The sequence below is a fragment of the Phaethon lepturus genome, unplaced genomic scaffold (assembly GCF_000687285.1).
Source record: "Phaethon lepturus isolate BGI_N335 unplaced genomic scaffold, ASM68728v1 scaffold3266, whole genome shotgun sequence".
Classification (NCBI taxonomy): domain Eukaryota; kingdom Metazoa; phylum Chordata; class Aves; order Phaethontiformes; family Phaethontidae; genus Phaethon; species Phaethon lepturus.
The window spans coordinates 1-26,492 of NW_010543985.1; the positions used below are offsets into that span (position 1 = coordinate 1).

Sequence of the window (26,492 nt, forward strand, 5' to 3'; positions counted from 1 at the left end):
GGTGAGGTGGGGGTTGGTCTCTTCTCCCAGCAACTGATGATAGGACGAGAGGAAATGGCCTCAAGTTGCACCAGGGGAGGTTTAGATTGGATATCAGGAAAAATTTCTTCACCAAGAGGGTGGTCAAGCATTGGAATAGGTTTCCCAGGGAGGTGGTGGAGTCACCATCTCTGGAAGTGTTCAAAAACTTGTGGATGTGGCGCTTCAGGACATGGTTTAGAGGACACGGTGGTGCTGCATTAATGGTTGGAGTTGATGATGATGAAGGTCCTTTCCAACTTTAATGATTCTGTGTGTACACACAGAATCCAAAGGATACACAGACTTCAAAAGTATATACATTGAACAGATCAAGGTGATACAAGAGATAAAATATCAGCTTCTGGAAATTTTGTCCTTTATTTTGCCAAGTATAGTGACAATGTTTAGAATGGGATACTCCTACCAAACATATCTGATGACTGTGGTTAGGTAAGAAATACTCTTTTAAGCACTAAGAACAGAAAATCAGATTTACACATTACATTTACTGGACCTAACTGCACTTGGAATAGAAAAGCTGAGAAAATGGACATTCCAAGCATGACAAAGGCTGTATCTCTACTATTATATCAAATGGACCTGGGAAAGCTCTAGGCATTGAACACAGCTGGTATGGAAGAGACCTTGTTTAATCTAGTAAATACTTTTAACCTCTACAGTGTGAGAGCTGGATACAAACTGGTCCCTGGGACTTTCCAGCTTCAAAACCATGCTGGGAAATTGTCTAGAAGGAATCTAGATGGCACATGCCAAAGTCATACCAGAGGACATTCTAACAGTTTGCTAGCACAGATGATTGTGGTCCAGCACCCAGGAAGACTCCTGGACATCTCTTTCTGGTTTTTTTTAAGCAGGTGTAGCTTCAGAGGCCATCAGAATCCTAAGACATTACCAGACAAGACCTGGTACAGATCAATGTTAAAACTAAAGTTACAGATTGGAAGAAGCAACCACAGGACAAAGTAAAAATAATTCCAGGTTCCAGACAAAGGTTTTGGTGAATCCCATGCCATTTACAGAAGGTCAGATAGTATCCACAGTACTACATTCAGATACATGGCATTACATCATAGTTAGCATAGCCACTAACTTAAAATCATACTACTGTAACTCACTGTGCTGAAGATAATTAGAAGATTATCCCCTCTGCTACTGAAGACTCTTTGCTTGTGGTGCCACTCTAATTTAATATGGCACACTCGTATATTCCACAAAATATAATTCATCATGATGGCTTTGACTTATGAGATTCTAAATGCAATGAGTCTTAGGTTATTAAAAAAAACACAAAAGCAATATCCCAAACCCCCCTTTGTTTCATTAAAGTTGTTGTAGCAATTCAAAAGCACAACACACGTTTATGAGGGACCGAACATTTTTGGGAAAGAATCTCTCTAGAAATTCTTTCCAATTTGGTGCGATGCAACTAGAGTCTATACAGGAAAACCTTCAAGAGTCACCTGTTCTGATTTCAAATAAAGGTTGAAACTTAGGAATTAAGAAATGAGATGAAGGGAAGGAAGGTATCACTAATTCTGAATTGAACAAAAAAAATCATTTTCCATTTATTTTCTAATTTAGCATAGGATATTATTTACCCTATTTTTTATAAAATGAGGCATCTGTGCTAGATGGGATAATATCTGTATATTTCAGAAAGAGATCATATGTAATCACGCAAGACTGAAAAAATAGCTCTAAGGTGTAAACTATCACATTAGCCTTTGTGGATGCTACTTAACTTGCTGATTATGCTTTAGCATAAACAATTAAGCACTAAAGCATTCCTAACTATAATAACTAATGATTACATTATGAAATCTATCTAACAGTCTAGTGAAATACTCCTCTGAGAGAAAAAAGGCATTGATCTGACTTTTTTCTAGAAGAGGAGACATCTGGACGCAAGTCCTCAAAAGCCCAAGAGGGCTCTAATCAGTATCGCACTGGCTAAAAGCCCTGCTTCTTGTCCCTGACCCAGTGTAGGTATACAGATCCAGAACAGTGTTCCCAGCTATTACCTTCAAGCAGAGACAGATATTTCCAAAAGATCTTAGCTAACTATTTTGAATGACAAAATTTAGGCTATGCTCTTTCCTTTAATATTTCCTATTGCCTAGCTACACAGCTTTCCACACAAAATACTTCTGGGACTAGGACCTAGAGGACAAGTTGAGCACGAGATAATAATGTGCCCTTGCAGCAAAGAGGGCCATAGACTTCTTGGAGTGCATTACCAACAGACCTAGGCACTGGGGAGAGCCCACCACTGGTGAGGTAACACAGAATCACAGAATAATTAAGGTTGGAAAAGACCTTTAAGATCAAGTCCAACCATCAACCCAACACCACCATGCCCACCAGTTGCAGGCTCACCAGTAAAAGAGACATGGACATACTGGAGTGAGTCCTGTAAAGGGGCTACGAAGACAATGAATGGACTGGAACATCTGTTATAACAAGGAGAAGTTGAGGGAGTTGGGACTCTTCAGCCTTGAGAAGATAAGGCTGAGGCAGGTTTTACCAATGTGTGTAAACACCTGATGAGGGGAGTAGAGAAGATGGAGACAGACTCTTCTCAGTGGTGCTCAGTGAAAGGACAAAAGACAATAGGCACAAACTGAAACACAGGAAATTCTGTTTAAACCTAATGAATTTTTTCTTTTTCTGTGCAGGCTGCCCAACGAGTTTGTGGACCTTCCATCCTTGGACATATGGTCCTGGGCAAGCTCCTATAGCTGGCTCTGCTCTGAGCAGGGGGACTGGACTAGACAGTCTCTCAACATGATTTCATGAAAGCTATTATCAAGTCTTTAAAAATATTTTTCCCATCATTTTACCTGTAAAATTGAAATACCATTACAAGTATGCTAAAAAATGCTGATCTACTTGCAATGACCTATTAAAAACATAAGCATTTTAAAATTATACAAATGGATTAGAAAACTGTAAGTCAGGCTGTGAACTGTTTTTGCAGTACTGTTTTAAAAAGCAGTATTTAAAGAGCAACTGGGAGAAAGAACAGCATTAATAGCCTGGTGTAAAACTAGAGGCTGCGATCCTAGGAATGGAAGCACAACATGAACAAAGCTGTTCTCTACAAAGGCTGAATGCCATATCTATTACTATATTGGGTAAACTCTGCTTCAAAAAGTCAAAGTTGTTTAGATAAATATTAAATTGGCCCCATTTTGATCACGTATGCAAACATTTATTTATGAATACTGAGTGTAATTGAGTGAATACTTGCTTTTAAGAAGGAGTTTTTGATAAGATTTCCTGCAAACTCAATCCTTAACAGAAAGTGACAAGGAGAAAAGAAATTACCCGAATATCCCATTTGGGACTGAGTGCTTATCAGAGATATAAGCTCCTGACCACAGAGAAGAGATAGGAGAGACTTGACATTGACGTTTATACTGTATTCTCATTAAAGACCTAAAAATGCTTCGCTATATGCCTTCTAAAAATCCCGAGCACAAAACAACATCAAGAAACAAACACACATAATATATGCTTTCATTTATATGATTTGTAGCAATACATTGCATTCATACAGCAGTTTCAGATCTTATGGTATTACATTCTGTTTCCTTTTCAAGCACACAATGCATTGGATTGCTTTACTTACTAGTAACAGTAGCAGGACAATATCAGGATTATCACATGCACAGGCTACATGCATTGATGTCCAAAAATCCTCATCTTGATGATTTACATTCACTCCTCTGTCAATTAGAATTTCTGCAGCAAATGCATTATCATAGCGAGCACACTAGAAGAAAGAAGAGCAGATTAGGGATGGTGTTTTACTCAGTATACAATTGAATTTATTACATACAATTTTTGCTCCATTTAACAGTTAAATTGAGCAGATGATGCACTGTAGTTAAAATGCTGTGTTTGTAGGGGACAACAGCTGATGAACTTATACAATAGTTTTGTGGAGACTACAAGATCCATGTGCATGATTCACGGAATCCCTTATTCCTTGTAAAAAAGCACTACATGAAATCTGCTGAAATCTACATTAAAGATGAGGTTTTCTTTCTGTTCAATACTGTCATTCCAAATCAGTGCCCAGGCATCAGTGCATGATGATCACATCACAAGTAGTGGCATCTAAGTGTATGTACACCCACACATACATATGTCCACATGTACATGAACTTTTGCCTTTTACGCAGTTCATAGCAATAATAGATGCCTCTCCATACCCCCTCCTATTTCCAATCCACTAGCTATACTGATTCGTATTCAAGTGTCTCTGACAGATAAATACTCTGCACACTAAGGGTATGTTGAGGGCAAGGGGCGGAAGAGGTTGCACACATGTGTGTGTTCATATGCTTTGTTTTGTTTGATGATGGAGGTCGCTAATTTTGGCAGCGAAGAAGAAACTGGCTTAGCCATTGTTTAGAGCTTACTATTCTGTCACATCTGTGGCTTTTTATGGATGTGCTTATGGATAATACTTTAAAAGATAATCTGGGCACCTAGGTTAAGATCCTAACTCTGGCCTAACACACAATTTCAGTAACTCTTTAGAGAAGGATCCTCTCTCCTTCCCCACTGGAGACTAATTTTCTGTATTAGATGCTTAGATGCTTTGAATACAATCCTTAATATCTATGCCTCTTCCAATAGTTAAAGCTGTGTAACATTTCCCTGTCCTAAAAAGCACACATGTACACAGAGAGTACAAATACAGTGAAATCTGCAGATAAATTGCGAGTGAGGGTTACATAATTATGTTGTTATGTCTATATTGCATGTGAAACAACACCATGGCATCCGGTTTGCTGATCTGCATTAATTTGGATGGAAGCCAGGACACTGGAGGAAAAAGGGAAGAAGGAAAAGTGCCTAACTGGATTTCACTGTGAAGCCAAGACATAGCTGAGATATTCAACTGAATGTAGGAGCTGCATATATTACAGCGATCATAAATACAGATAACTCAGAAGATGAAAATTAAACTAAAAAAAGCAGTACTGTTTTAAATGATTTCCAAACATACTGAGCATTAAATTATAGAACAGAAATTAAGTTCTGATGTATTTTCTTTAGCTTGTAACTTATCTGATGGCTCTAGAAACAGACAGAAGTTTTTTGTTGCATCAGTATCATTCATTATATCAATAGTATAACTTACATTGAGCTGTTCAATGCTCAGATTTTAACAAATCAGAGATAAAACATTTTATAATACAGATCAACATAATCTCATACCAATCATATTTTCAAGGCATTGTTAAGCAAAAAATTTTCTAGAGGCCTTCCATACAAAACAAAAGTGACAGATGTCACTGAGCCATTTTGTGTATTAATAATAGATATAGAGCCTTTTGTCATTAGTTACCAGTTTGAAAACAGACTGGATTTGTAGTAGGAATTTAATTGCCACTGCTCCTGGATTCTTGTTTAATGGATTTTGTGAAGCAATTGGGCAATCTCAGTCAAAGTTCCGGGAGAATATTGGCACTCATATACTTTATTACTAGGGTTGTTTTGGTGATTGTGTGCATGAATTGACAGGACACTATGTCCTTCCCACTGACTGGGTGACTCAGGCAAGGACTCTCTTTTTTGGTACTTCTGCTCTCATGGAGTCTAATAAGAGTTCAGTGAATATCTTTGAAGCTCCCTGAAGCTCCATGGATTCCCTGAGATTCAACCGTATTGGGATATGTCTACAGAGGTAGCAACAGAATCTGTATGAAGTGTCACATTTGATTTTTTAGAAATATATCACATTTTGGAAGTTAACAGAAATGGAAAAAGGAAAAGGAATTATATCATGAATCAGATTTTAAGTAAAATGTGAAGATAAATATATCTTCCATTCATCCTGAAATAAAAACATTTACCCTACAACTGGAAAGAATAAACACCGATCAGGCTCACCTTTGGAGAAAGCAGATTACATAGAATTATAGTGGTAAAACTAGTACTTAGAATGGATTTGAGTGGTTTTCAAAATACAATAAAGATGCATGCTAAATTGCTATTTTGAGCTCTTGCAGGAAATAAACTTGGCTTATCTATTTCCCTGTATCATGACTTTCCTCTCCTATCTGTACTGCTCCCAAATCAGGGTCAAATCCTCTGAAATCACGTTTTTCTCTATCTCCAATAGTATCAGCATTTTCCTGTAAATTAATTATGAGTACTTATAAGTAACTAACTAAACTGAGGCAGTAGGTTACACACAGTTCTCTACTTCAAATTTCTTACTGCAGGAAGCTTTCCCTCCTTTTGAAGCGTATCTGTGCCTGTGAAGTAGCGGGCACCAGTGGAGAGACAATGAATGTGACAGTGAATGGGGACGTAATGCAGAAGATCAAGAAACATAAAAATGACACAGTTCAACTCCAGATTTTATCTGCAGTTAAAAAGTGTGCATCAGCTGAACTAGACAAAGCAACATAAAATCCTTAAAGATGGATCTTTCTTTCTTTTATTCTAAAATGCCAGTGAGAGAGATGTCACATCAGGCACACTGAAGATATAGATTGTCTCCTAGGGCTTTCAGCACAGGGTAAGGTTTGGGATGCCTCAGTTTTGGGAGTCCCAAAGATATCTTTTATGGGCTGCATTTTTAAAGGGTGGTTGAGCACATTTGCAGCAGGGAAATAGTTGGAGGAGAGAAAAGAGGATTTGCATTTTCTCTGTTCCAACTCATTATTGCACCCTTACCTACACTTCTATTTCCCAAAGTCCTTGGTAAGTGGTGTGGCCATGGAAGATGAAAAACAGATTAATTACACGAGGGAAACACTACAACTTGCAAGAGCATGGTGGCAGGTGTGCTGGAATTCAGTAATATTGCAGGATCCTTTTTTTTTTGGTCAAGAAATCTCTCTATTTTGTGTACAAACTATGAGAATCTTAATGTGACTGTCCTAAAATGAAACAGTCTGCCAGCAGAGTTTCCACTAGATGTTATGTCTTTGTGGTGGTGAAGTCACATTTATTTTATCAGCATTGTGCAACAAAGTTGGATGTAAATATCTTAACATAGTTTCACATTGAATAGAAAGCATGTCTGCAATTGAAGCATCACAAACCAAAGTGAAGGATCATAAGACTTAGGAATTTATTATGAGTTTGCCATTGGCTTCAGCAAAGACAAAATTTTACCTCTGCAGTATTTTCTTTCTGTCTGCCTGTCAGTCCTCCTCCACATGCCCTTACATCTTGCTTCTCTTTTGGTCATTGTATACAAACTGTTTTATCTTCCAGTTACTTAATCTAAATTGCTATGCAAATAATGATAACCTAAACACAGATAGTGTGTTGATTATACAGATATAGAAAATTGGTACAAGAAAATACACACAAAAGCAAAAGGAAAAATGTTACATCATGATGTTTTTCATATAGGACCTATGAATCTCTGAACCATATATTTCTATCTTCAGAATCAAGCAATATTTCCTTTGTTCTTTCTTACTGCACTGTTACCATTCCTATGACATGATCCACCCTTTCATAAGCAATTTGAAAATGACCATTTCTTCCACATGCATAGCTGGATGCAATCATAACCACAGTGGAGGGCAGTGTAGACAAAAAATTATTGCTAAACCTTTCTTTTTGTTAATATGCCCAATCTGCTACTCAGTATCTTACCATATTTATCCACATTCACTAAGACTAATCTTCAATCACTCTTACCAGATGGAGCAAGGAGCCTCCTGAGGAAACAAGCATATGAGGGTCGGCACCATCCTTCAATAGCCGTAGCACTGAAATATCAAAGAGAGGAACAGGAATTAATGCAGCAATATACCTAATTCTGAGCTGTTAATAGGCTGATTCTTCATCATCTTCATTAAGAGATTTAATAATATATGCAAACCTCTCAGATAACGTTTGCAAAACTATCATGTCAGCATTTCTCATCTCATCTATTTCAATGGCTAAGCCTGGAAGCAAAGGACCTTTGATAATGATGTTAAATATGAACAGTATCAAGGACTTCTCAAGCAGACAGATGAGCCTGTCAGTTCTGTACATAGGAGAGGGGAGGGGAGAGGTGAAGGAGAGACCCCGTCTCAAGGTCGCAATCACCTGATTAGTTCATTTGGGAGCAAAATCACAGTCAACTGGTTTTATTTTACTTTGTATAGTTCCCATGAGATTTGTTGGCTTTTTCAATAAATAATTGAAACTAGTGTTCATAACTTATACCACTTGAAATTAATCATCATACCAAAGCTAAACGGTCTACACTCAATTTAACCTTTCCAGTGGATTGTCAGATCACTGACGCAGCATAATTCTTAAAATTATATTTGGAGTCAAACTCCACTCCCCATTACATGTATCAAACCCCTTTGAAATGAAAACAGGCTTATAAATGCAAGCAAAATCACAACCCTTCATATTGGTGCTCATTCAGGTGTGAAAATTCAGCGCTTTTTCCCCACGGTCTTTATTGCCTTTATAACCTTTTCACTCAGAATTAAAGCACTGACTAACTCATGCTACCAGTGTTCATTCCTGGAACAGAATTGCACAGTAATGATGCCAGGCATTGTCAGGGGAATCCACACCAGCATTGAATCCCTGTCTTTGCTAAAACTGGTATGAAGAACCCTTTTAAAAGGCCTCCCTCCAGGAGAAAAACTGCCAATAATGTTTCCTGTGTAGGAACACAGCTGATTGTGCCTCCATCATCTGGAAATCCAGATTTCAATTCCTAGTTAAGATTCCTGGACAGAGCTGTGCAACGGTCTGGAAAGAAATTTTAAGCTCTCAGTATCCCAGAAATTTGCTCCACTGCAGTACCTGTTCCTATAAGAGGGACATAAATTTGTCTTAAGGCTCTTCCAACTTCTGTGAATCTGTTCAGAGACTCATGTACACCATCTCCTCCATACCCATGCATTTTTTGTATGTGTTTTCTTTCTCTCTGGAACATCTTGCAACTCCATTTTTACTGTACATTTAAACTTCTTAACAACATTCAAACGTTCAGTTGGCCTATTTGAAAGGGGTCAGTTTTCTTTTCTAATATTGTCAATTTACACAAGCAATGTTTTCTGAATGTGTTGAATGGTTTTGACCAGGTGCCCTAGAAAAATTCAGTCTAAGAAAGAAAATTTGGCTAAATGCCTGCAAGCCTGTAAAATTAAAGTGAAAGACTTGGCATCATCATCACTAAACACTTCACACACAGTAAACGCACTGGTATATTAGACAAATATTTATAATAGTTATACAAACCCATTTAATCTTTTGTTCTTTTTTAAACTTTGAGAATCAAACATCAGTCCAAACCATTGTATATATTCATACTTCATGAATAGTTCCATGCTACCTATTTCTCCTCACCAAAGATTTGCTTCATTTAATTTACGTAACTGTAAAAGGTGTTTTATGTTCTGGCAAATGCCACTTTGAAAGTTAACTACTATTAGAAGTCACTGTTGCCCCCAGTGTGTCTGCCAAAAGTAGAAGTGGAACAGTAAGTAACATGGAATAAATGAACTGTGCAACAACTGCCAAGCAAGATGAAAAACACTGAAGCAGAGTGGGAGGGTGGAGAAATATTTACAAATTTTCATAACCTTGGGAAAATGGATGAACAACAAAAATTTCTTTCTGTTCTGAGATCCACAAATCCAATACTAAAGAACACAAGTGTCCTCATCCAGACAGACACCATTAAAAATAAAGGTTCAGAAATAAGTTCCTCCTTCTTTTAATACCTAAATTGCTGACCACTTATGGAGAGGTTTTCTGTACCTCAGGTTTTAATGAGTAAAGACCTTATTGTAAATCCTTCCTCCTTAAATAGGTGTGCAACTATACTCTCCTCAAGAGTTAGTATTGCCATTTCTTTAGCAAGCCGGAAAATATGAATTCCGTATCACAGAAAATTTCTGAAGGCTCCAAAAGAAATTTCATTCTGCCAATCCCATCAGGATTTCACCTGAATAAATTAACACTCCAAGTTGTTCCCCTTCCTCCATCCCTGCTTTTCAGGTGAAAAAAAAAAAAATTCCACTCATTTCAGCCTCTCAATATGGTGTTTTTATGCAGCGTTCTTTCTTATGGACTCTGTGTGTAGGCTAAAAATGTGAACTGTGGTTTGGTTCCACCTGCAATGATAATCTCATTTGCAAGTATGGGAATTAAGGCAGATAGTCCTTAAAAGTATGATTCACAGAAATTATTAAACTGTCATAATTCTGTTCTCAAGGAAGCTTTAACTGATGACATTGGTGAGAGTACACAATTCTTCAAAAATGCTGTCTTTATGGTGTATTCTCACAGACTGCACTGATGTCGAAAGGGGGAAGGCACCTCATCCACTGCATGGCCCACTCTTCCCTTGTGCCAGCTCTCCCCACCTCTATGCAGCTGCACATTCAGCTGGTCCCGTAAGTTGTCTTCCCCACCACCACCCCTTTTCTGTCTCCTGGCAGGATTAGTTTTCAGTCCCATCAATGTGGCTGATTGCATAGCCCCATAAACACCAGCACAGAGGATACAAATGCACACATCATGTGGAGGCACAGCAAGCTCACCGTGTTTTGGTGGCAGAAGTCTTACATTGACTAAGGCTGATAATGAAATAACATCCTCAGTCTGTGTTTCTACAAAGTGGGATAAGCTGATTAAGGAGTCCCCCAGAAGGGTTTGTTCCCTTCCCCCATTTGCAATAGGACTTACACATCCTTTACCTCTGGCTACTTCTGCATCCAGGAACTGACTCTAACGGCACAAAATAATCCCAGCAAAAACAAAATGCAGAGTTTCCTGTTGGGTCATTGAGATGAACTCAATCATTAAGAGTCTTGGGATCGCCAAAACTGTTTTTTCGGTACGTCCTTCTAATCAAGGACAAAGGATGAAGACCTCTCTCTTTTGGCAGGAGCAGGACACACGGGAAGGTCAGAGGGTTGGGAAACAGCATTTTTAAAAATATTCCACAAGAATTTCATCTAGAGCCTAAAATAGTAACCAAGTGACAGAAAGAGCCTGTGGCTACCTGGGTATAGAAAATACTGACAAGTTATTGAATCTCTTCCTTCCGTCAAACCCCCAAAGACGTGGTTCTCATAGAATATGAGATTGCAATATGCAATTGCATATTTGCAATTGCAATCTTCTCATATGCAAAATGAAGTAATGCCTTTCCAGATCCATTTAGCAACATCTTGTTGAAACTAAAAAATGGCAAACCATTTCTAGATCTGAGACTGAAATTCACAAGAATGAATAATTTTGCCTTGCTTTCTTCCCCTGGCAGAAAAGCAGACCAAGATTACAGCATAAAGAATTAATACATAAACTGTGATCTTAAAATAGAATATTAAATAATTATGACTGTAAACAAATGATCAAATCACATACAAAAAATAAGGGTAAGTGGATAAAAGCTGAGTAGTTCTTTTCTTTGTCTAGTTTATTTTTCCTCATTATTACATGTAGCTTAATCAGTGCTTCAGGAGTTTCACATCACAAAGACTACCAGGCCAAGATATTCAACTGGGCAAAAGTCTTTGTTCGGAATCAGGATTATATGCTGCATTCCTCTGCATATAAAGACAAGTAAAAAACATTCATATTTCCTTAAATTCATCACCCATGCAAAACACAATAAAAAAGAAAATAAAGAAAAGATCACAGAAGCAAAATCTGCCCTCCCTACTACGCAATTCACTTAAGTCATTCACTTAAGACTTTCCTAGTTAGTAGGAAAATCTTCACCTTATGTTCAATTTTTCTTTTTGATAGAATTGCTCTAGTTACTGATAGTACTTAAGGATGAATTACCCTAATGAGGACAGAAGGTCATAGATAAACATATCCCAGAAATGTTATATATCTCTTTATTAATGCAATTTTAAAGGAAGTTTTCACAAGACTTTCTTTTACAACTTGTTTTATTTGTAATCTTTCATGGAAGAGAAGTCTACAGAAAAGATGAGGAAACTGAAAACAGGCTTTTAGGCAGGAAGCTGACCTTTACTTGGAAAAAAATGAGAATAAAATTTTCGTTAAACTCTTAAGCACTGCCTTTGTGGGTATCAACACGTCCATCCATTCTCTGATGTCTTTTAGATTTGCACACAAAATTATCAACCAGTTAGGGCAGAATTTCACACCTAATTTCATATCTAATAAAGGTATTTTAGAAAGCATTGAAGTCACAAAGTCTCAGCAGTAAAGAAAGATAATAATGAAGGTAGCTTTTTACATATACTTGATGTTACAATTTTAACTGAAAGATTCAGGTGAGCTGAATAGCTTTCCACATTCCATTGACTGTATTGACTAGATTACAATTTGTTATGTATCCTTATAAACCAGTAAAGACAGTATTGTTGTGCCTGTTACCAGCTGCAGGTCTTGTACTGATTTTGCTTATGGGACTAGGGCTGTAAGGCTTACTTTGTCTGAGCTTGTCTTGGCTTGCTTGGAGCTTTGTTTTAACTTTTTTAGCTGTTATAGCAACTGGCTAATGACAAAGTGACAATTACCTAACATGTTTTAGTTTCATTTAGCTTTGTGTAACTGTGCTGTGTAATGTGTTAAGAATTTATATATATACAGCAATAACTAGCACTTATGCTGTGTTGCACTGAGTAGCATCTAGCTACTTTGAGATGTAGAACTATGTACAACCTTATATGCTGTAGACAAAAGGAGTACAGATCTGAAGTGACAGCAGAGCCTGGAAGATGAATTCAGAGTGTCCAGGGCTATCAATAACTCACCAGTCATCAGCTACTGATGGTAATGCAAACTTAGGAGCTGGGCAATGTTGTATTCACAGCAAACCCAGTTTTAGTTGTAACATTGAAGACAAAAAAATGCCTAACATATGTAAAACTTAACCATTGGCCATCTGCTGTGCTGGATATAGAGTAACAGTATACGTCTCTATTAATCGTCCCTCTGGGGAGTAGCAGCTAGCTAGTGTGAACTTTGTTCCTGTTAACATCTATTTTTGTTCTCTTTAGTTTAGCAGGAATAACTCTAGCTGGAAGGCTTTACTTGTTCATTATGTGCAGAAACATGGCTTACTGCAGAAGCGTAGCAAAGACCGTGCTGTTGCTGGAATGGATTATCCCATTCTCCTCCTGCCTCAGGCTGCATGCTTCTGCCACTTGCCTCTCGCTGGCACAAGGCAATGATTAGTTTTCAGCTAGATAACCATCTGGGAATGTGGCACTGGGTTATGGGTGTGAATAGGGAAAATGGGCTAGCCAGCACTTTCAGGAACAGCTGAAAGCAGTTTGGGCATAAACTGACCACAGAATTGAACCACTCGGCAACAGAAGTGATGCTGAAGGAAGAGAAATAGCATACCTCCACCCCTTCCATTTCCACCAGTTCAGGAAGTGTCATATTTTGCCCTTTACTCCCTCCGTAGTCAGACCTTTGGTCCAACGCTGGCATCTTAAACTCTGTATAGATGCGCCACTTAGAATTCTTACCGCCTTCATGCCTCTTTAGTACTCCTTTCTTATTCCTCAGTAGTCACTCTGTCCTTTCAGCTTGTCCCAAAGGTACTTATGAGGAACCTGCTATGCAACTCAGCTGCATATGAGAACAGGTGTATGTCAGTCTCTGGTAAGTTATTCTTAATCAAAACAGTAAATAAAATCAAGCAAGATGTCAGAAATGTTTAGTTAATGCAGTCTTAGAAAAATATTTACCTCACACCTTTGTTATAATTAGTTTAAATTTCAAAATCCAAGTACCACTGTTGGTAATTTAATCATTCTTTTAAGTTGTCTTGTTTACCTAACGAACACATTTACAGCAGCGATACTGTCACCACATCATTACTAGTTCAATAGCTGATGCTTTCTTTCAAAACAAGCTGTACCCATCAGTTGGCAGTGCTTATTCAGAGCAGTCATGCCCTGAATGGGCTTTTCAAACAATTGATTTGTAATCCAACGGTTTTTGCCATCCTTGAAATATTTGCAGTGATCACTGGCAACATCTGTCAAATGTGTTCAAATCTCATGTTCTCATTTTCTGAAGAACTCTTGGAAATAAATTCCCACCTTTGCTGCATAAAGATTTAAGACAACAAACCATAAAGGAAATAGCCAGAATATTTGGACAGCTAAGTGTTATGCCATTCACAGAACGCAGAAATGAAGAAAATTACTTTTCCCATACTGGCTGAATTTGAGAACACTAGCTTTGCATATCCAAGCTATACTGTCCACTGTTTGAAGAGAGCACTGATGAGGATGGGGCTGGTGCTTCCATCCTCCCTGGCAGAGCTCCCATAGTTTATAATTCTTTCAGGAATCAGATTATCATGACCCCAAAGCAGCCAGGCCATTGATTCCCTGCTGCATTTAAAAGTGTGATGTGAATTGTCAGGCTGATTCCTGAGCTCCATTCAACACAGCATTACCTTTAAAAGAAACAAACCAAACCACCAATGAAACAGACTGACAGAAGTATTCCTACAGCCCCAGACAACATCTCTCCCAGTTCTAACGTTAGGCCCAGGTCAAAACACACGCTACTTCTATCCCGTGCTCTCTTTGTGGAGAAATCAGTCAGACCCCAGGCTTGGAAGCAGTTGATGGACTTGATCACTCCACTGTGGGAGCGCACTTCAAGCAGCACAGGTAGGCACATAACAAGATAGGTCCCTTCCTTTCTGCCTGGTCCTCTGCTCCTTTCCCACCAGGCCTTGCACCCTCAACTGATATGTCCATGCCCAGGCATTCAGCGGCTCTGAGAGCTTCCTGCCGACGCACCCGTCGCTCTGGATGTTGAGGGCACAGCCCTCCTGTTGTCTGGGCTACCTTGAACTGGAAAACAACATCAAAAATAACAGTTATGTCTCTGGGACACACAGACACTAAGACAAACTCCAGTGAGATCTGTGAGGAGGGTCACAGTTCCCTCAGTGGGTCAGGTGTTTCTATCACTGTAGACGTATCCAGAATAATTTCTGACTCAGGGGGTACCATTATTTAATAACTGTTAAATTAAAAACTTCTTCTTCGGGCAAATTCTCCCTCTTTCATTTCATTTTTATACACCTGAAATTTAATGCAGTCTATGCCTCCACTGCAAAATATTAAGGCCACAGATCTAATGGCCTAAAAAATGCTAGTATGTGCCTCTTACAGTGCCCAAGCACAGTGATATAGATTAACTTCTTACACAAAAGTGACAATGGGCAGCAGTCACATGTGACACACCTGAGTTAAGTTGTGATATGACAGGCAGAGCACCTCTGGTTTTAAGACTCTGAAAAGACAGATACTCATATGGAAAAGCAGTGCAGACTCTAAAATGATTTAAGAGGACGACGATTTAAAAATAAGTGTGTCACTACCTAATAACGACATCTGACTTCTCTTCTTCTTTTGTAGAATATTTATTCCTGAAGTCTTCTTTTCTTTCTTTTTCAGTTCACAGTATCCAACTCCTTCCTGCTTTATAGTTACTCTTTCAAATAGGAGGACCCTAATTTATATGATTTACTTGCAAATACAGGCACTGACAATATCTAGAGTGATGTGGGAAAACGGTGGTGTAAATCACAGTAATTTAGAGAAGATTGGAAGGAGCCATTCAGTTCAATGGCCCAAAGATATTGCTCCAAGGGGCACACCCAGGGTCACTAGGCAATGATGGTGATCCCTTGTTTTGCCTCCTTTTTGAGTTAGCTTCAAGAGCTAGAGCTTTGGCCAGGTCATGAAGAGAAAACTGCTGTGATAAGATCTGTCATACTTGTTTATAAAGCTGTGATTTTACCTCACGGTAACTAAGACCTGTATATATTACAGAGCTGTTGCTAAAATGATTCAACACCACCTCACAAAATAACACATGCTTAGCTAAAAAAATTGTTTCTATTATCATAGCTGATAACACAGCCCTGATCGAATTTTGAATTTCTATTAGTGCGATAACATTACAATAAAAACAAAGCTTTTTAAAAAGTTTACCATCAGATGAATGCTCTAAAATTAACCTTAGGGGAAAGTACAGTAAACTCAAATATGGCTTTTCTCAAAGCTTTCACTTCCAACTAACTTATGTAATTTATTTATTTATTTCAGGGTTAAAAAGACAAAAAAAAAAAAAAAAAGAAAAACGGAACCTAATATCTTAGCATTTAGGTCACCTATTGCATTCTGTATACATATTTTATCCATTTCCCATGTGTGGGTTCTCCTGGAGGTCCTGACAAAGGTGACTAAAACCAGCAAGAACATCAGCAGCAGGCTACAGTAGGTTATTACAAAAGCTCACACCCTATTGGGTTCACCTTAGAAATATGTGTCAATTTGAAAGCTCTTAAAATTACTGGTGTAATTTTAGGCTAACTTACCTGCTACAGACACACCCGAATGTACATTCAAATGGTTGTAGAATTGAATAAAAGTTTCAGATCTTCACAATATTTTATTAAATATGTTAAATTTATTTCAGACTTCACAACTTTCCAATCCTATAGTCATTAAATGATAAATACTAAAACACAGATCAGAAAAATAACTTATTCTGTGGTCAGTAGCTTAATTTGAAAACCATTGCCATCCCATGCTTTTCCCTAGTGTAACAGTAAAAGTTAAAAAATTTGCATACAACACAAATTTTCTGCTGAATAGGCTGTACACCCCCTCTGTTTCATCCACCATTTATGTTGATTCTATGTCAATGTTACTTAATGGGCATAAATCAAATTACTGCTGACTTACATGCCAGATGAAGCAGGACTCGGTCCCTCTTTTAACTGTCACATCATGCAAAGCAAGTTTATGCCAGCTGGTTTAGAAGCCTCCTAAGCAAGTCATTATGATTTGTATTAGAGATCTTCAAGGATAACAGGCTATTATCCTGCTTAGCAGCTGCTAAATGGTACTAATTACCAGCTGTAGACCACTGGCTGTTAGATTCTGCGTGTATAGTGGAATCCCCAGGGTGTGCACAAGGAAGCAAACTTAAACCAGGCAGTATGGAACAAACTAAGGACATTAGCTATCCATGCATTAATGCAAAATAATAGTGCATGTGGCATATGAGTGACCAGAGCTATGAAGGAAGTATCTGGTTCCAGGAATATCTAACCATTTGATATATGTGGCTCAGGCACCCCCTTTCACAGGGTGTAGTCTGTGGCAGTGTACGTTGCCATGAGCTGGTACAGGGAGCTAAACCAGCTGAAGGCTAACCTCATGAAAGCTGGTTTAGCTCCCTGGCTCACTTCAAGATGAGCATAAAGAAGGAGGACAAAAGGAGAAACAGAGCAGGACTAAAAGGAAAGCAACCAATGGCAACACTAATTTCAGTTTTAAACTGTGTTAGAAACATATATTGCAAGTGTCGTTTAGTATTGTATGTATCCTTAGGCTACTGTCAGTGGCTCCAAGATTCCTAGTATTCCTCTTCCTTTCTTTGCATCAACACCATCAGCTGTGCAACAGGCAGGTGAATGGGTTGGGAGAGATGACACAGAATGTATCTGTTGATTTTGAGGAGTGGTTCATTCTCTCTTGGATCAATTTGTTTGAACTGACTTCCTCTGCAGTCACACAATTGCTAAACCTGATACGAAGAGCATGCAGCAAGAGTAGTGGTAGGAACAGGATTATAAAAATATGAACAAAAATTTCTGAATTAGAAATTATAACATTGGCATAATATCCAATGAGCATAGAGGTATACCAGCGTAATCAAACATCTTATTGATATAACTTGATTCTCTAGTGAGAAATGCACTGAACTCACAGAAGTACCTCCCTACTCATGTAACTACACCCTCATGACAGTGAGCAGTATGATTTCAATTAAAACAGTGTGACTGGAGTGATAGAATTCTTTTTTAGGCAAATCATAACACATACAGGGCCACTATAGGGTGTAATCAAGATAATATACCCAAACTTTTAATAAGCAGACAACTATAACTACAGAAACAAAGAATACAGAACTGGTGGATTTAAAAAAACATCATTATAAGTGTTCCAAATAAAGATTATTGCATGCTTCATTTGGCAGATATCATTATCCAAAAGATTTTTTATTCATCAGCTAAATGCAACCTACATATTTCTTTGATTTTATTTATACCTGCCGTGCTATATCTACTAAATCCAAGCCACTTCCTTCCCAAATTTGGTATTTATGTGTTGCAGACACTCTGTAGATTAATATGGCTACAATGTGATTCCCCTTAAAATAATCTGTGTTCTAATTTGATCATTAAGTAGGTGCTGGAGGAAGGTGACCACGTCACAATGTGCTGTCATTCATTGATAATACTTGCCCTTACCGTATAGGGTAGCTCTCAGATTTCTACTCACAAATCGCATCAATCAGCCTGCTAGTTTTCCTTGTTTTTTTCCCTCTCCAGACTTCATACTCTCTTTCAGATGGTTGAGCGATAGCACACCAGTTCACTAAGACATTCTAGGAGAGCAAGCCTGCAAGTCAGTTCCTGCACCCCAAAACCAGTACGATGCTCTTTACTGCTAGCTTTTCACTTAAAGATCTTATATCCAGTTTGGGTGACAACACTAGATGTTGGAGGCCATGCAGTTGTCAGGGCCCTGAGAGCACTGAGGACCTCCCTGCCCTGCCCACCCTGCAGGTAGGTCTCCCCTACCCTGCCCATGGCCCAGGACACTATGTCAGCCCCCCAGGGCCATCAGCTCCTGCCCCAGTGACACCACAGCCCAGCTGCCCACAGCTCTGCCCTGCCCAGGCACAGGCCCCAAGCCCCACCAGGCTGGGCCCACCTGAGGACCCATGTCATGGCCTGGCCTCAGCCTGTCCCCATCCCCACAGCCCGCCTGGCCACCCCCAGCTTGTGTCCGGCCCTAGTTCCCCTCACCGGTCCTGATCCTGACCCTACCCACAGGTTGATGTCCTGGCCTGACCTTGCCTCATCCCCAGAGAGATGCCTTGATGCCTGGGGCTGGCCCGGTGCCCCCGGCTGCCTGGGTACTGGCTGGGGTGGTGGGACAGGCCCTGGCTGCCAGGCCCTGCCTGGGTGCCCTGAGGAGGCCCCCATGCTCCCAGTGGCCCAACCTTCAGGGGACAGCGGGCCCTCATGTTGCCCTTACAGCTTTTACCTGCATTTAATTAAATTCAAACAAACTGTCACTTCCATAAGGTTTTCCAGTCCTGCCCACACTTCCATAGATTTCATGGGAGTAGAATCAGGCTTCTGCTCGTCCACCCTGGCACTGTGAATACTGATGTAATCAAGTTTTTCTAACTAAAATCCTTTTTATCTACATATATGTAATTTTTAGCACATTAAAATTTGTGTGCTGTGAAACATTTTCTGGTTAAGGTACATTTTGCTGTATGGTAAATGTCAAACTATCAGCACACTTCAGTCTATTGATATCAGCATGCTTTTTCAGACATCCCAGAGATGGTCAAGAGATGTGAAGAACCGTGGAGAGCATTGTGCACACACGTAGTCATTCCCCTCTTCCCATTTATAGAGTTTTTAAATGGAGAGAAGTTGCATTTTGGCATATACATGTCACACTCATCATTTTTCTTTTTCAACAATATCAGCAGTCACAGTCCTTTATGATTTTCCAAAACCAATTGAGAATAACATAGTAAACTTTTTAGCGCTTGTTTTTTACCTCACAATGTGCACCCGTACCTCTCAATTTCAGTTTTTTTCCTAATCTAATGCATGAGGTTTGCAAAACCGAATGATTCCTTGCACATATGGACAGCATAAGACACATCCTCCTGTTGGAGATGATGGAACGGCATCTGCTTTTCTTGTCAGCTCAAGGATGGGATCACCACACAGAGACACATCCAGAAAACTGAGCTTCTGGAAAGACACTGTGGAGCTCCTCCTACTCTTCACCTGTCTGCTAAGCACAGCTGACGGAGAGACTGATCAGTGAGGTCTGGAGAGACTACCCCACACTGTACCAACAGCCAGGATCGCCGCAGGAAAGCAGGATAGGGAATCCTGTCATGAGTCTCCCATATAAACATGAATATAAAAAGCACGCACGCTGCATGAATACACTAGTTTGGGGAAGCTCTTCAAGTATTTCCTCACACTCCTGTTCAGCACTTACTGCATTGATTGCAACATGCTGGTTACCAAGGCCTTGTATGGTCCTTCTATAATGCCTGTGCATTACAACAACAAATACAAGCATTTTCACAATTTGGTTAGTTGTCACACGTCTTTATAGAAAATGACTATGTCTGTTTTCTGTATTGTTCTATATCCTGCCTGTGCATCTAGCTCAAAGAGGTTTTCATTACTCATTACTTGTTTTCCAAAAATTTGATTTGGCTGAATGAAATGCATTATACTTTTCCTAGTGGTAATCCAAGCATTTTATATCCTCTAGTCTCCAAATCTTCTTTATTCTTCTCTGATTTTGAGTCAGCTCTTTCCATCCAAAGCGCAGGGACGTGAAGGATCTGACAGTTCTATCTAGAGCTTCTCTCACATCTTGGCTCCCAAACTCCCAACCTTCAAGGAATTCTTTCACGCTTGGCAAAGGGCAGGCTTGTCACATTTTGTAATATAACACAATAATTTTTGTATCCTTTGTCCATTGCTGAGAAGGTGACCCAAATATTACCATTCACACTTGCCTGCTGTGTCTTCTTTGCACAGCCTAGGTGTCTTCAGTAGTGACTACAACAAAGGTGCAGCATTAAGGCCGCTGTTAAGTGTCCTAATAAGGGTTTTGTCTCAACTAAACTCGTTTTAGTACATACTGGAATCTTTATTAGTCTCCCCAATAGCTGATGGATGACCTGGATGTCCAGCAAGGAGAGCAAATTGCCCACAGACAGGTCCACATAATCTCCTCCTCAGTGTTGTTCTGACTGCGCAAGCTCAGCCTCCTGGAAATCTTCCTGCTTCCACTCTTATCTTACAGCTCTTTCTGTATGCTTGCTATTTCAGTGCATTCTAACACCTTCATTCCCCTACATCAGTGACAACAACCACCACCACTACCAAAACGTGGACAACACACACCACCTGAAAAATCAGAAATGACCACACAATCACCCTAAGCAGAACAGATCACATATATAAATCCAACATGGAAGGAAAGAGCTATCATAAACTTGAAGCCTGTGACTACCACTTTCTTAAATCACCTCAGAATAAGCAAAGGAAAACATGTCTATGTATCTGCTTTGAGGTAAGACTATCACATTTAGGCAGCTGAAGATTACAGCAATATAGACTTCACCTGATTTCAATGTTCAGTATTTGAAATACAAAAATCATACAGGAACACAGGGGCCTGAAATGACAGATTTATAACAGTTCATCTAAATGCAGTTTCCAACCAAAGACACAAACTTGAAGCACAAACAGTTCTGCATTCAATATTGCCAAGCTTACATATGGCTAAGCCTGCACACCAGTCTTATCTAGGGTGAACCTACACTGGGTTACCAGTAAAGCAGTTGAGGATCTGGGGAACCTAGGATGAGATGTAGGAGAAACAGACCCTCCGCCTCATATTCAATACTCAACAACTCTTCTTTGACACCGGTAATCCTCTAGAAGGGCCAAACTATCATGCCAAAGCTGGAGCAACTAGTAAAGTACAAAGCAAATTTTGCTTTACTTAATCTTTAACAGGTATGGACTGTCACAGTATGGACTGCAGTTACAGGCCAGCATGGAAAGGACAAAATTATACTCACACGGTACCTGGTATAATTATGTCTTTTTCATAGCTTATGAGAAGTAAAAGTCTGACATACATGTTGATGGTTTAATTTGGCTTTGAAGTAGAAATATCAATTGTTCCCCACAGGAATCTCTCTGCTTTGCTTAGTCTGTTCTTGCACTACAGCATTAAGGCCTGCCTTAGTTCAATACCCTAGTTAGCTCAGTCATCTCTAAAATTCAGCGTTATGTTGGACCTCCTGAGGTCCTTTCTAGCTTGACTGATTTTACAGGTCTATGAGTTCAATAATCTTGATGTGAACAAGGGGAAGGAGCAACCAACATCACATCACCTGACAGAGGGCACCTCTCGGTTCTGAGTCACACTACTGAGCCCATGTCCATATGGAGCCACACAGTAGGTTTGGGCTGCAGTCATGAGCTACAACTACAGAGGCTCAAGCTTCCCAAGTGATACGCAATGCCACACTTTCTCAACCCTGCTCTAGCAGCGCCTAAGTTACTAATAGAGAAAGTTACCTAAGTTACCAATAAAAGGGAAAGAGATGAGGACCAATCCAGGAGACCTGGCATATATATATAATCAAAACCACATATACAGAGAAAGAGTGGGATAATAAACTAATGCCCATGTAAGCATCAGCAGAACTATATATATTTGGACTTTACATCTGTCCTTTTCTATCCAACCTGTATAATTCTAAATATTTGTACCATAGGATTTTTAGGGAGAGGTTTATAAGCAAAAGAAATCCAGTATTTATCCCATATAGGAACTGAGTGAAGACAGTGAAGTTCAGATGGCAATTAATAAAAGGTTTGATAGCTGGTGCCCTCTTACAGGATGCCCCTTTAGTAAACTAAGAAACAAAGCAGCAGTTCAAATTTCACACAGATGCTTCCAGCTTTAAGAACACTTGTAAGTCATATTTGCTGTACTGTCAATAGGTAAATGTGGAAGTCTAGAAAAAACTACCACTATATGCCAACAATAGTTGTGATGATTGCCAAAATCTGGAGCACAGACCCTAGCTCAGTGATTTAATGTTGCAGCTGTCATGTTTGCCTTTTGAGTCTGAATGTAATCAAAACTCTGAACAGTGCATGGTGTGAGAAATTACCTCCTACAACCACCTCATTGCCCTGTAAAATGACAGCGTGATCTGCTTCAAGGTCACATGTAACAGAGAGTCATCGGAAAGAAACATGGTAAGAAAGCAGTATGCAGCCCCAAGCTGACTGTCTGAATTCTACTTTGAACCTTTTACATATGCTTAAAATCCCTGTATAAAGCTGGACATTTAGAAATATTGCCAATTTCACCTTAACTACTCACCTTCCCACCTCCATTCTTGGATGCAATTCACACAGAAACACAAGCTAAATTATCCATTCCCTTAGATTCATTGATTGTATTCTTACAAGCTTGAATTTCTCCACTGTAATAACCTGTTACTGTGATGGCTGCAAGTAACAATAATCAAGAAAAATCAGTTGTCTATTCACTATGCCATGTAACCTTTTTACTCATTTCTCTCTCATAGCTATAGAGCTTGTTCACTGTCAACTTGAAGCACAAAAGGTTTTAACAGCTAAAATGCCTTGCAGACCAAGTTAAGAGGATACCTCAGTGTACTGAGAAAAAATAATCCTCCAATTCATGTCTCAGAGAAGGGAAAGATGGCTGAAATAATACTTTGTGTTTAGAATTGTTACTGTGGCACTATAGAAATAAACCTGGATCTGCCTTTGATGTATTTGTGTTTTTACTGGGAAAGGTACTACAATTCAGGCAGCAGGAAAGAGCAGAGTAACGGATAAAGCCTAAGGAGACAGGACTTAGCATTTCAAAAAATAATTTGCTGCATTTACTGTCTCTAGCTATATTAGTTTTAGTTCTACCTTCAGAGTTTCTAGAGGAAGTTAATCCATTTCACAAAACCTCCAAACAAACTCCACTTTCCAAAAGCTCTGAACAAATTTTCTTCTCAGTCTGGCAATTAATATGACAGTGATAAATTGAAGACCGTATGTTGCAGGATCCCAAAATAATAATACTTTTCCCAGTCTAATGTTTAAGTATTCCATTTTATCAACATTCCTCCAGTGTAATAATGTAAGTGTATACCCTGCTCGAAAAAGACTTCTAATATTGAATTGAAAAGTTGAAAACATTTTTAAGGAATTATTAAAAGTGCAGTTGACTTTTTGTGAAGCACTGTATTATTGCTTTAAAGGCTTGTTCTTTAAAAAAAAGGAAATAGGAAAGGTTATTCTCTATTGATTTCTGCAGCTTCCCAGCTTAATTTCTATGAAAGAGTAATCTGTGATTAAAATGAAAACATTTTAAAGTAAGTGATACTGAAAGATGAATATAGAAAAGTTTACCCTTTGAACTGAAATATTACTGGAAATCAACCTGAAGCACAATAAATACATTGAAGGAGAAATCAGCTGTAAATTGCAAAGAAAAGATTCTATTCTTGCTATCTTTTTATTTCATAAGTATAGACTAGGGTCTTCTGCCACCACAACAATCTTTCCTTTTATTCAGTGTGCCTTCGCAGAATCACGGAATCATTCAGGTTGGAAAAGACCTTCAAGATCATCAAGTCCAACCATCAACCCAACACCACCATGGCCACTAAACTATGTCCCAGAATGCCACTTCTACATGTTTTTTGAACACTGCCAGAGATGGCGACTCCACCACCTCCCTGGGCAGCCTGTTCCAATGCCTGACCACCCTCTCGGTGAAGAAATTTTTCCTAATATCCAATCTAAATCTCCCCTGGCACAACTTGAGGCCATTTCCTCTCGTCCTATCACTAGTTACTTGGGAGAAGAGACCAACACCCTCGTCGCCACAACCCCCTTTCAGGTAGTTGTAGAGAGCGATAAGGTCTCCCCTCAGCCTCCTCTTCTCCAGAATAAACAACCCCAGTTCCCTCAGCCGCTCCTCATAAGACTTGTGCTCCAGACCTCTCACCAGTTTCGCTGCCTTTCTTTGGACACACTTGAGCACCTCAATGTCCTTCTTGTAGTGAGGGGCCCAAAAAGGAACATAGGATTCGATGTGCCTCACCAGTGCTGAGTACAGGGGTACAATCATTTCCCTGTTCCTGCTGGCCACAATCTTTCTGATAGAGGCCAGGACACTGTTGGCCTTCTTGGCCACCTGGGCACACTGCCGGCTCATGTTCAGCCGGCTGTCAACCAGCACCCCCAGGTCCCTTTCTGCTGGGCAGCTCTCCAGACACTCATCCCCAAGCCTGTAGCATTGGTGAACTCCATTCACCACGACTATATGAGCTTGGCCATCCAGCCAGTTCTTTAACAATAAAGTACTTATAACAATATCCAGGGACTGACAGCAGTACCTGCCACTCAGTGGATGCCATCTTTCATTGACAGAATAGGCTTCTGAATGCTGGCAATTTATAGCCTTGTATCCCACTGCATGATGCTGGAAAATCAACTATGGATTCCTTTTGAAATTAATAGGAATGATGCCAGGTGACAATTTGTTTGTTGTTAATGTCTTGAAGACCCTTTATTGACATGACAGTGAATTTGTGAGTGATTAGTCTTTGTGTTTCTGGCCCCTTTTGTGTGCCTGTCCTGGTTCTGTCTGGGATAGACTTACTTTTCTTCCTAATAGCTGGTATAGTGCTGTGCTTTGGAGTTGGGATGAAAATAATGTTGATAACAGACTGAGGTTTTTAGTTGTTGCTCAGCAGTCAAGGACTGTTCAGCTTCCCATGCTCTGCCCTGCCAGCAAGAAGGCTGGGGGTGCACAGGGAGCTGGGAGGGGACACAGCCAGGACAGCTGACCCCAGCCAGCCAAAGGGATATTCCATACCATACGGCATCATGCTCATATGTATTATATACACTGGGGGAAGAAGAAGGAAGGGGGGGATGTTTGGAGTTATGGTGATTGTCATCCCAAGTAACCATTACGCGTGATGGAGCCCTGCTTCCCTGGAGATGGCTGAACACCTGCCTGCCCATGGGGAGTGGTAAATGAATTCCTTGTTTTGCTTTGCTTGTGTGCGTGGCTTTTGCTTTACCTGTTAAACTGGCTTTATCTCAACTCATGAGTTTTTTCTCACTTTTACTCTTCCAGTTCTCTGCCCCGTCCCACTGAGGGGGAAATGAGTGAGTGGCTGCAATGGTGCTCATTTACTGGTTGGGGTTAAACCACAGCAATGCCAAAGCATGTTAAAATGGAAAACTTTTTATTATTACATAGAAAGAAAGATATTATGGAGAAAAACACTGAACATGGAACTATAAATGAGCTTGGTATAAGCTTAAAATGAAAAAGGGACAGATATAAGTCTATAAAGGTTATCTGTTCAGACCAGATTATACTCTTCGAAAGCTGGATTCTTGTGTAAGGGTAATGGTCTTCTGAATATTTTTTCTTGACATTTTAGTTTGTGAAAGCCTTTTGAATTAGACCTGATCATACAAAGTCATTAATAATTTATATACTGACTTGTCCCACTGAAGAAAATCTTTATATCATAGTCCACCAAAATAAATAGTTGAGAATTTTGAAAATGTGTTCAAAAGTATATGAATACAATTCTTAGGATAATTTATATATTTTTACAAAGGTTTCCTCATAAATGTTATGTTTTACACTTGAAATTGAGGTAATATTTAAAATTATGATTTCTAGTTAACCAAATGTGTTCTTGTTTGGACATACTGGGTTAAGATTCAAGAACGGACTACAGGTTCAAGATTGATATAAAGCAAGCAATTCAGTGCC

General features: G+C 39.4%; 1 protein-coding gene across 1 annotated transcript in view; it reads right to left on the reverse strand.

The window, feature by feature from the left end:
• Positions 1-3,673: 3,673 nt before the first annotated feature.
• Positions 3,674-26,492, reverse strand: part of LOC104621895 (unconventional myosin-XVI-like) — a gene marked incomplete at its 3' end in the record, with an annotated part of 35,204 nt that continues 12,385 nt past the window's right edge. Inside the window, exons 3-4 of the mRNA XM_010288519.1 lie at positions 7,723-7,793; positions 3,674-3,817 (exon numbers count right to left, since the gene is read on the reverse strand). Of these exons, the coding sequence (XP_010286821.1) occupies positions 3,674-3,817; positions 7,723-7,793 (215 nt within the window). The remainder of the gene's footprint in view (positions 3,818-7,722; positions 7,794-26,492) is intronic.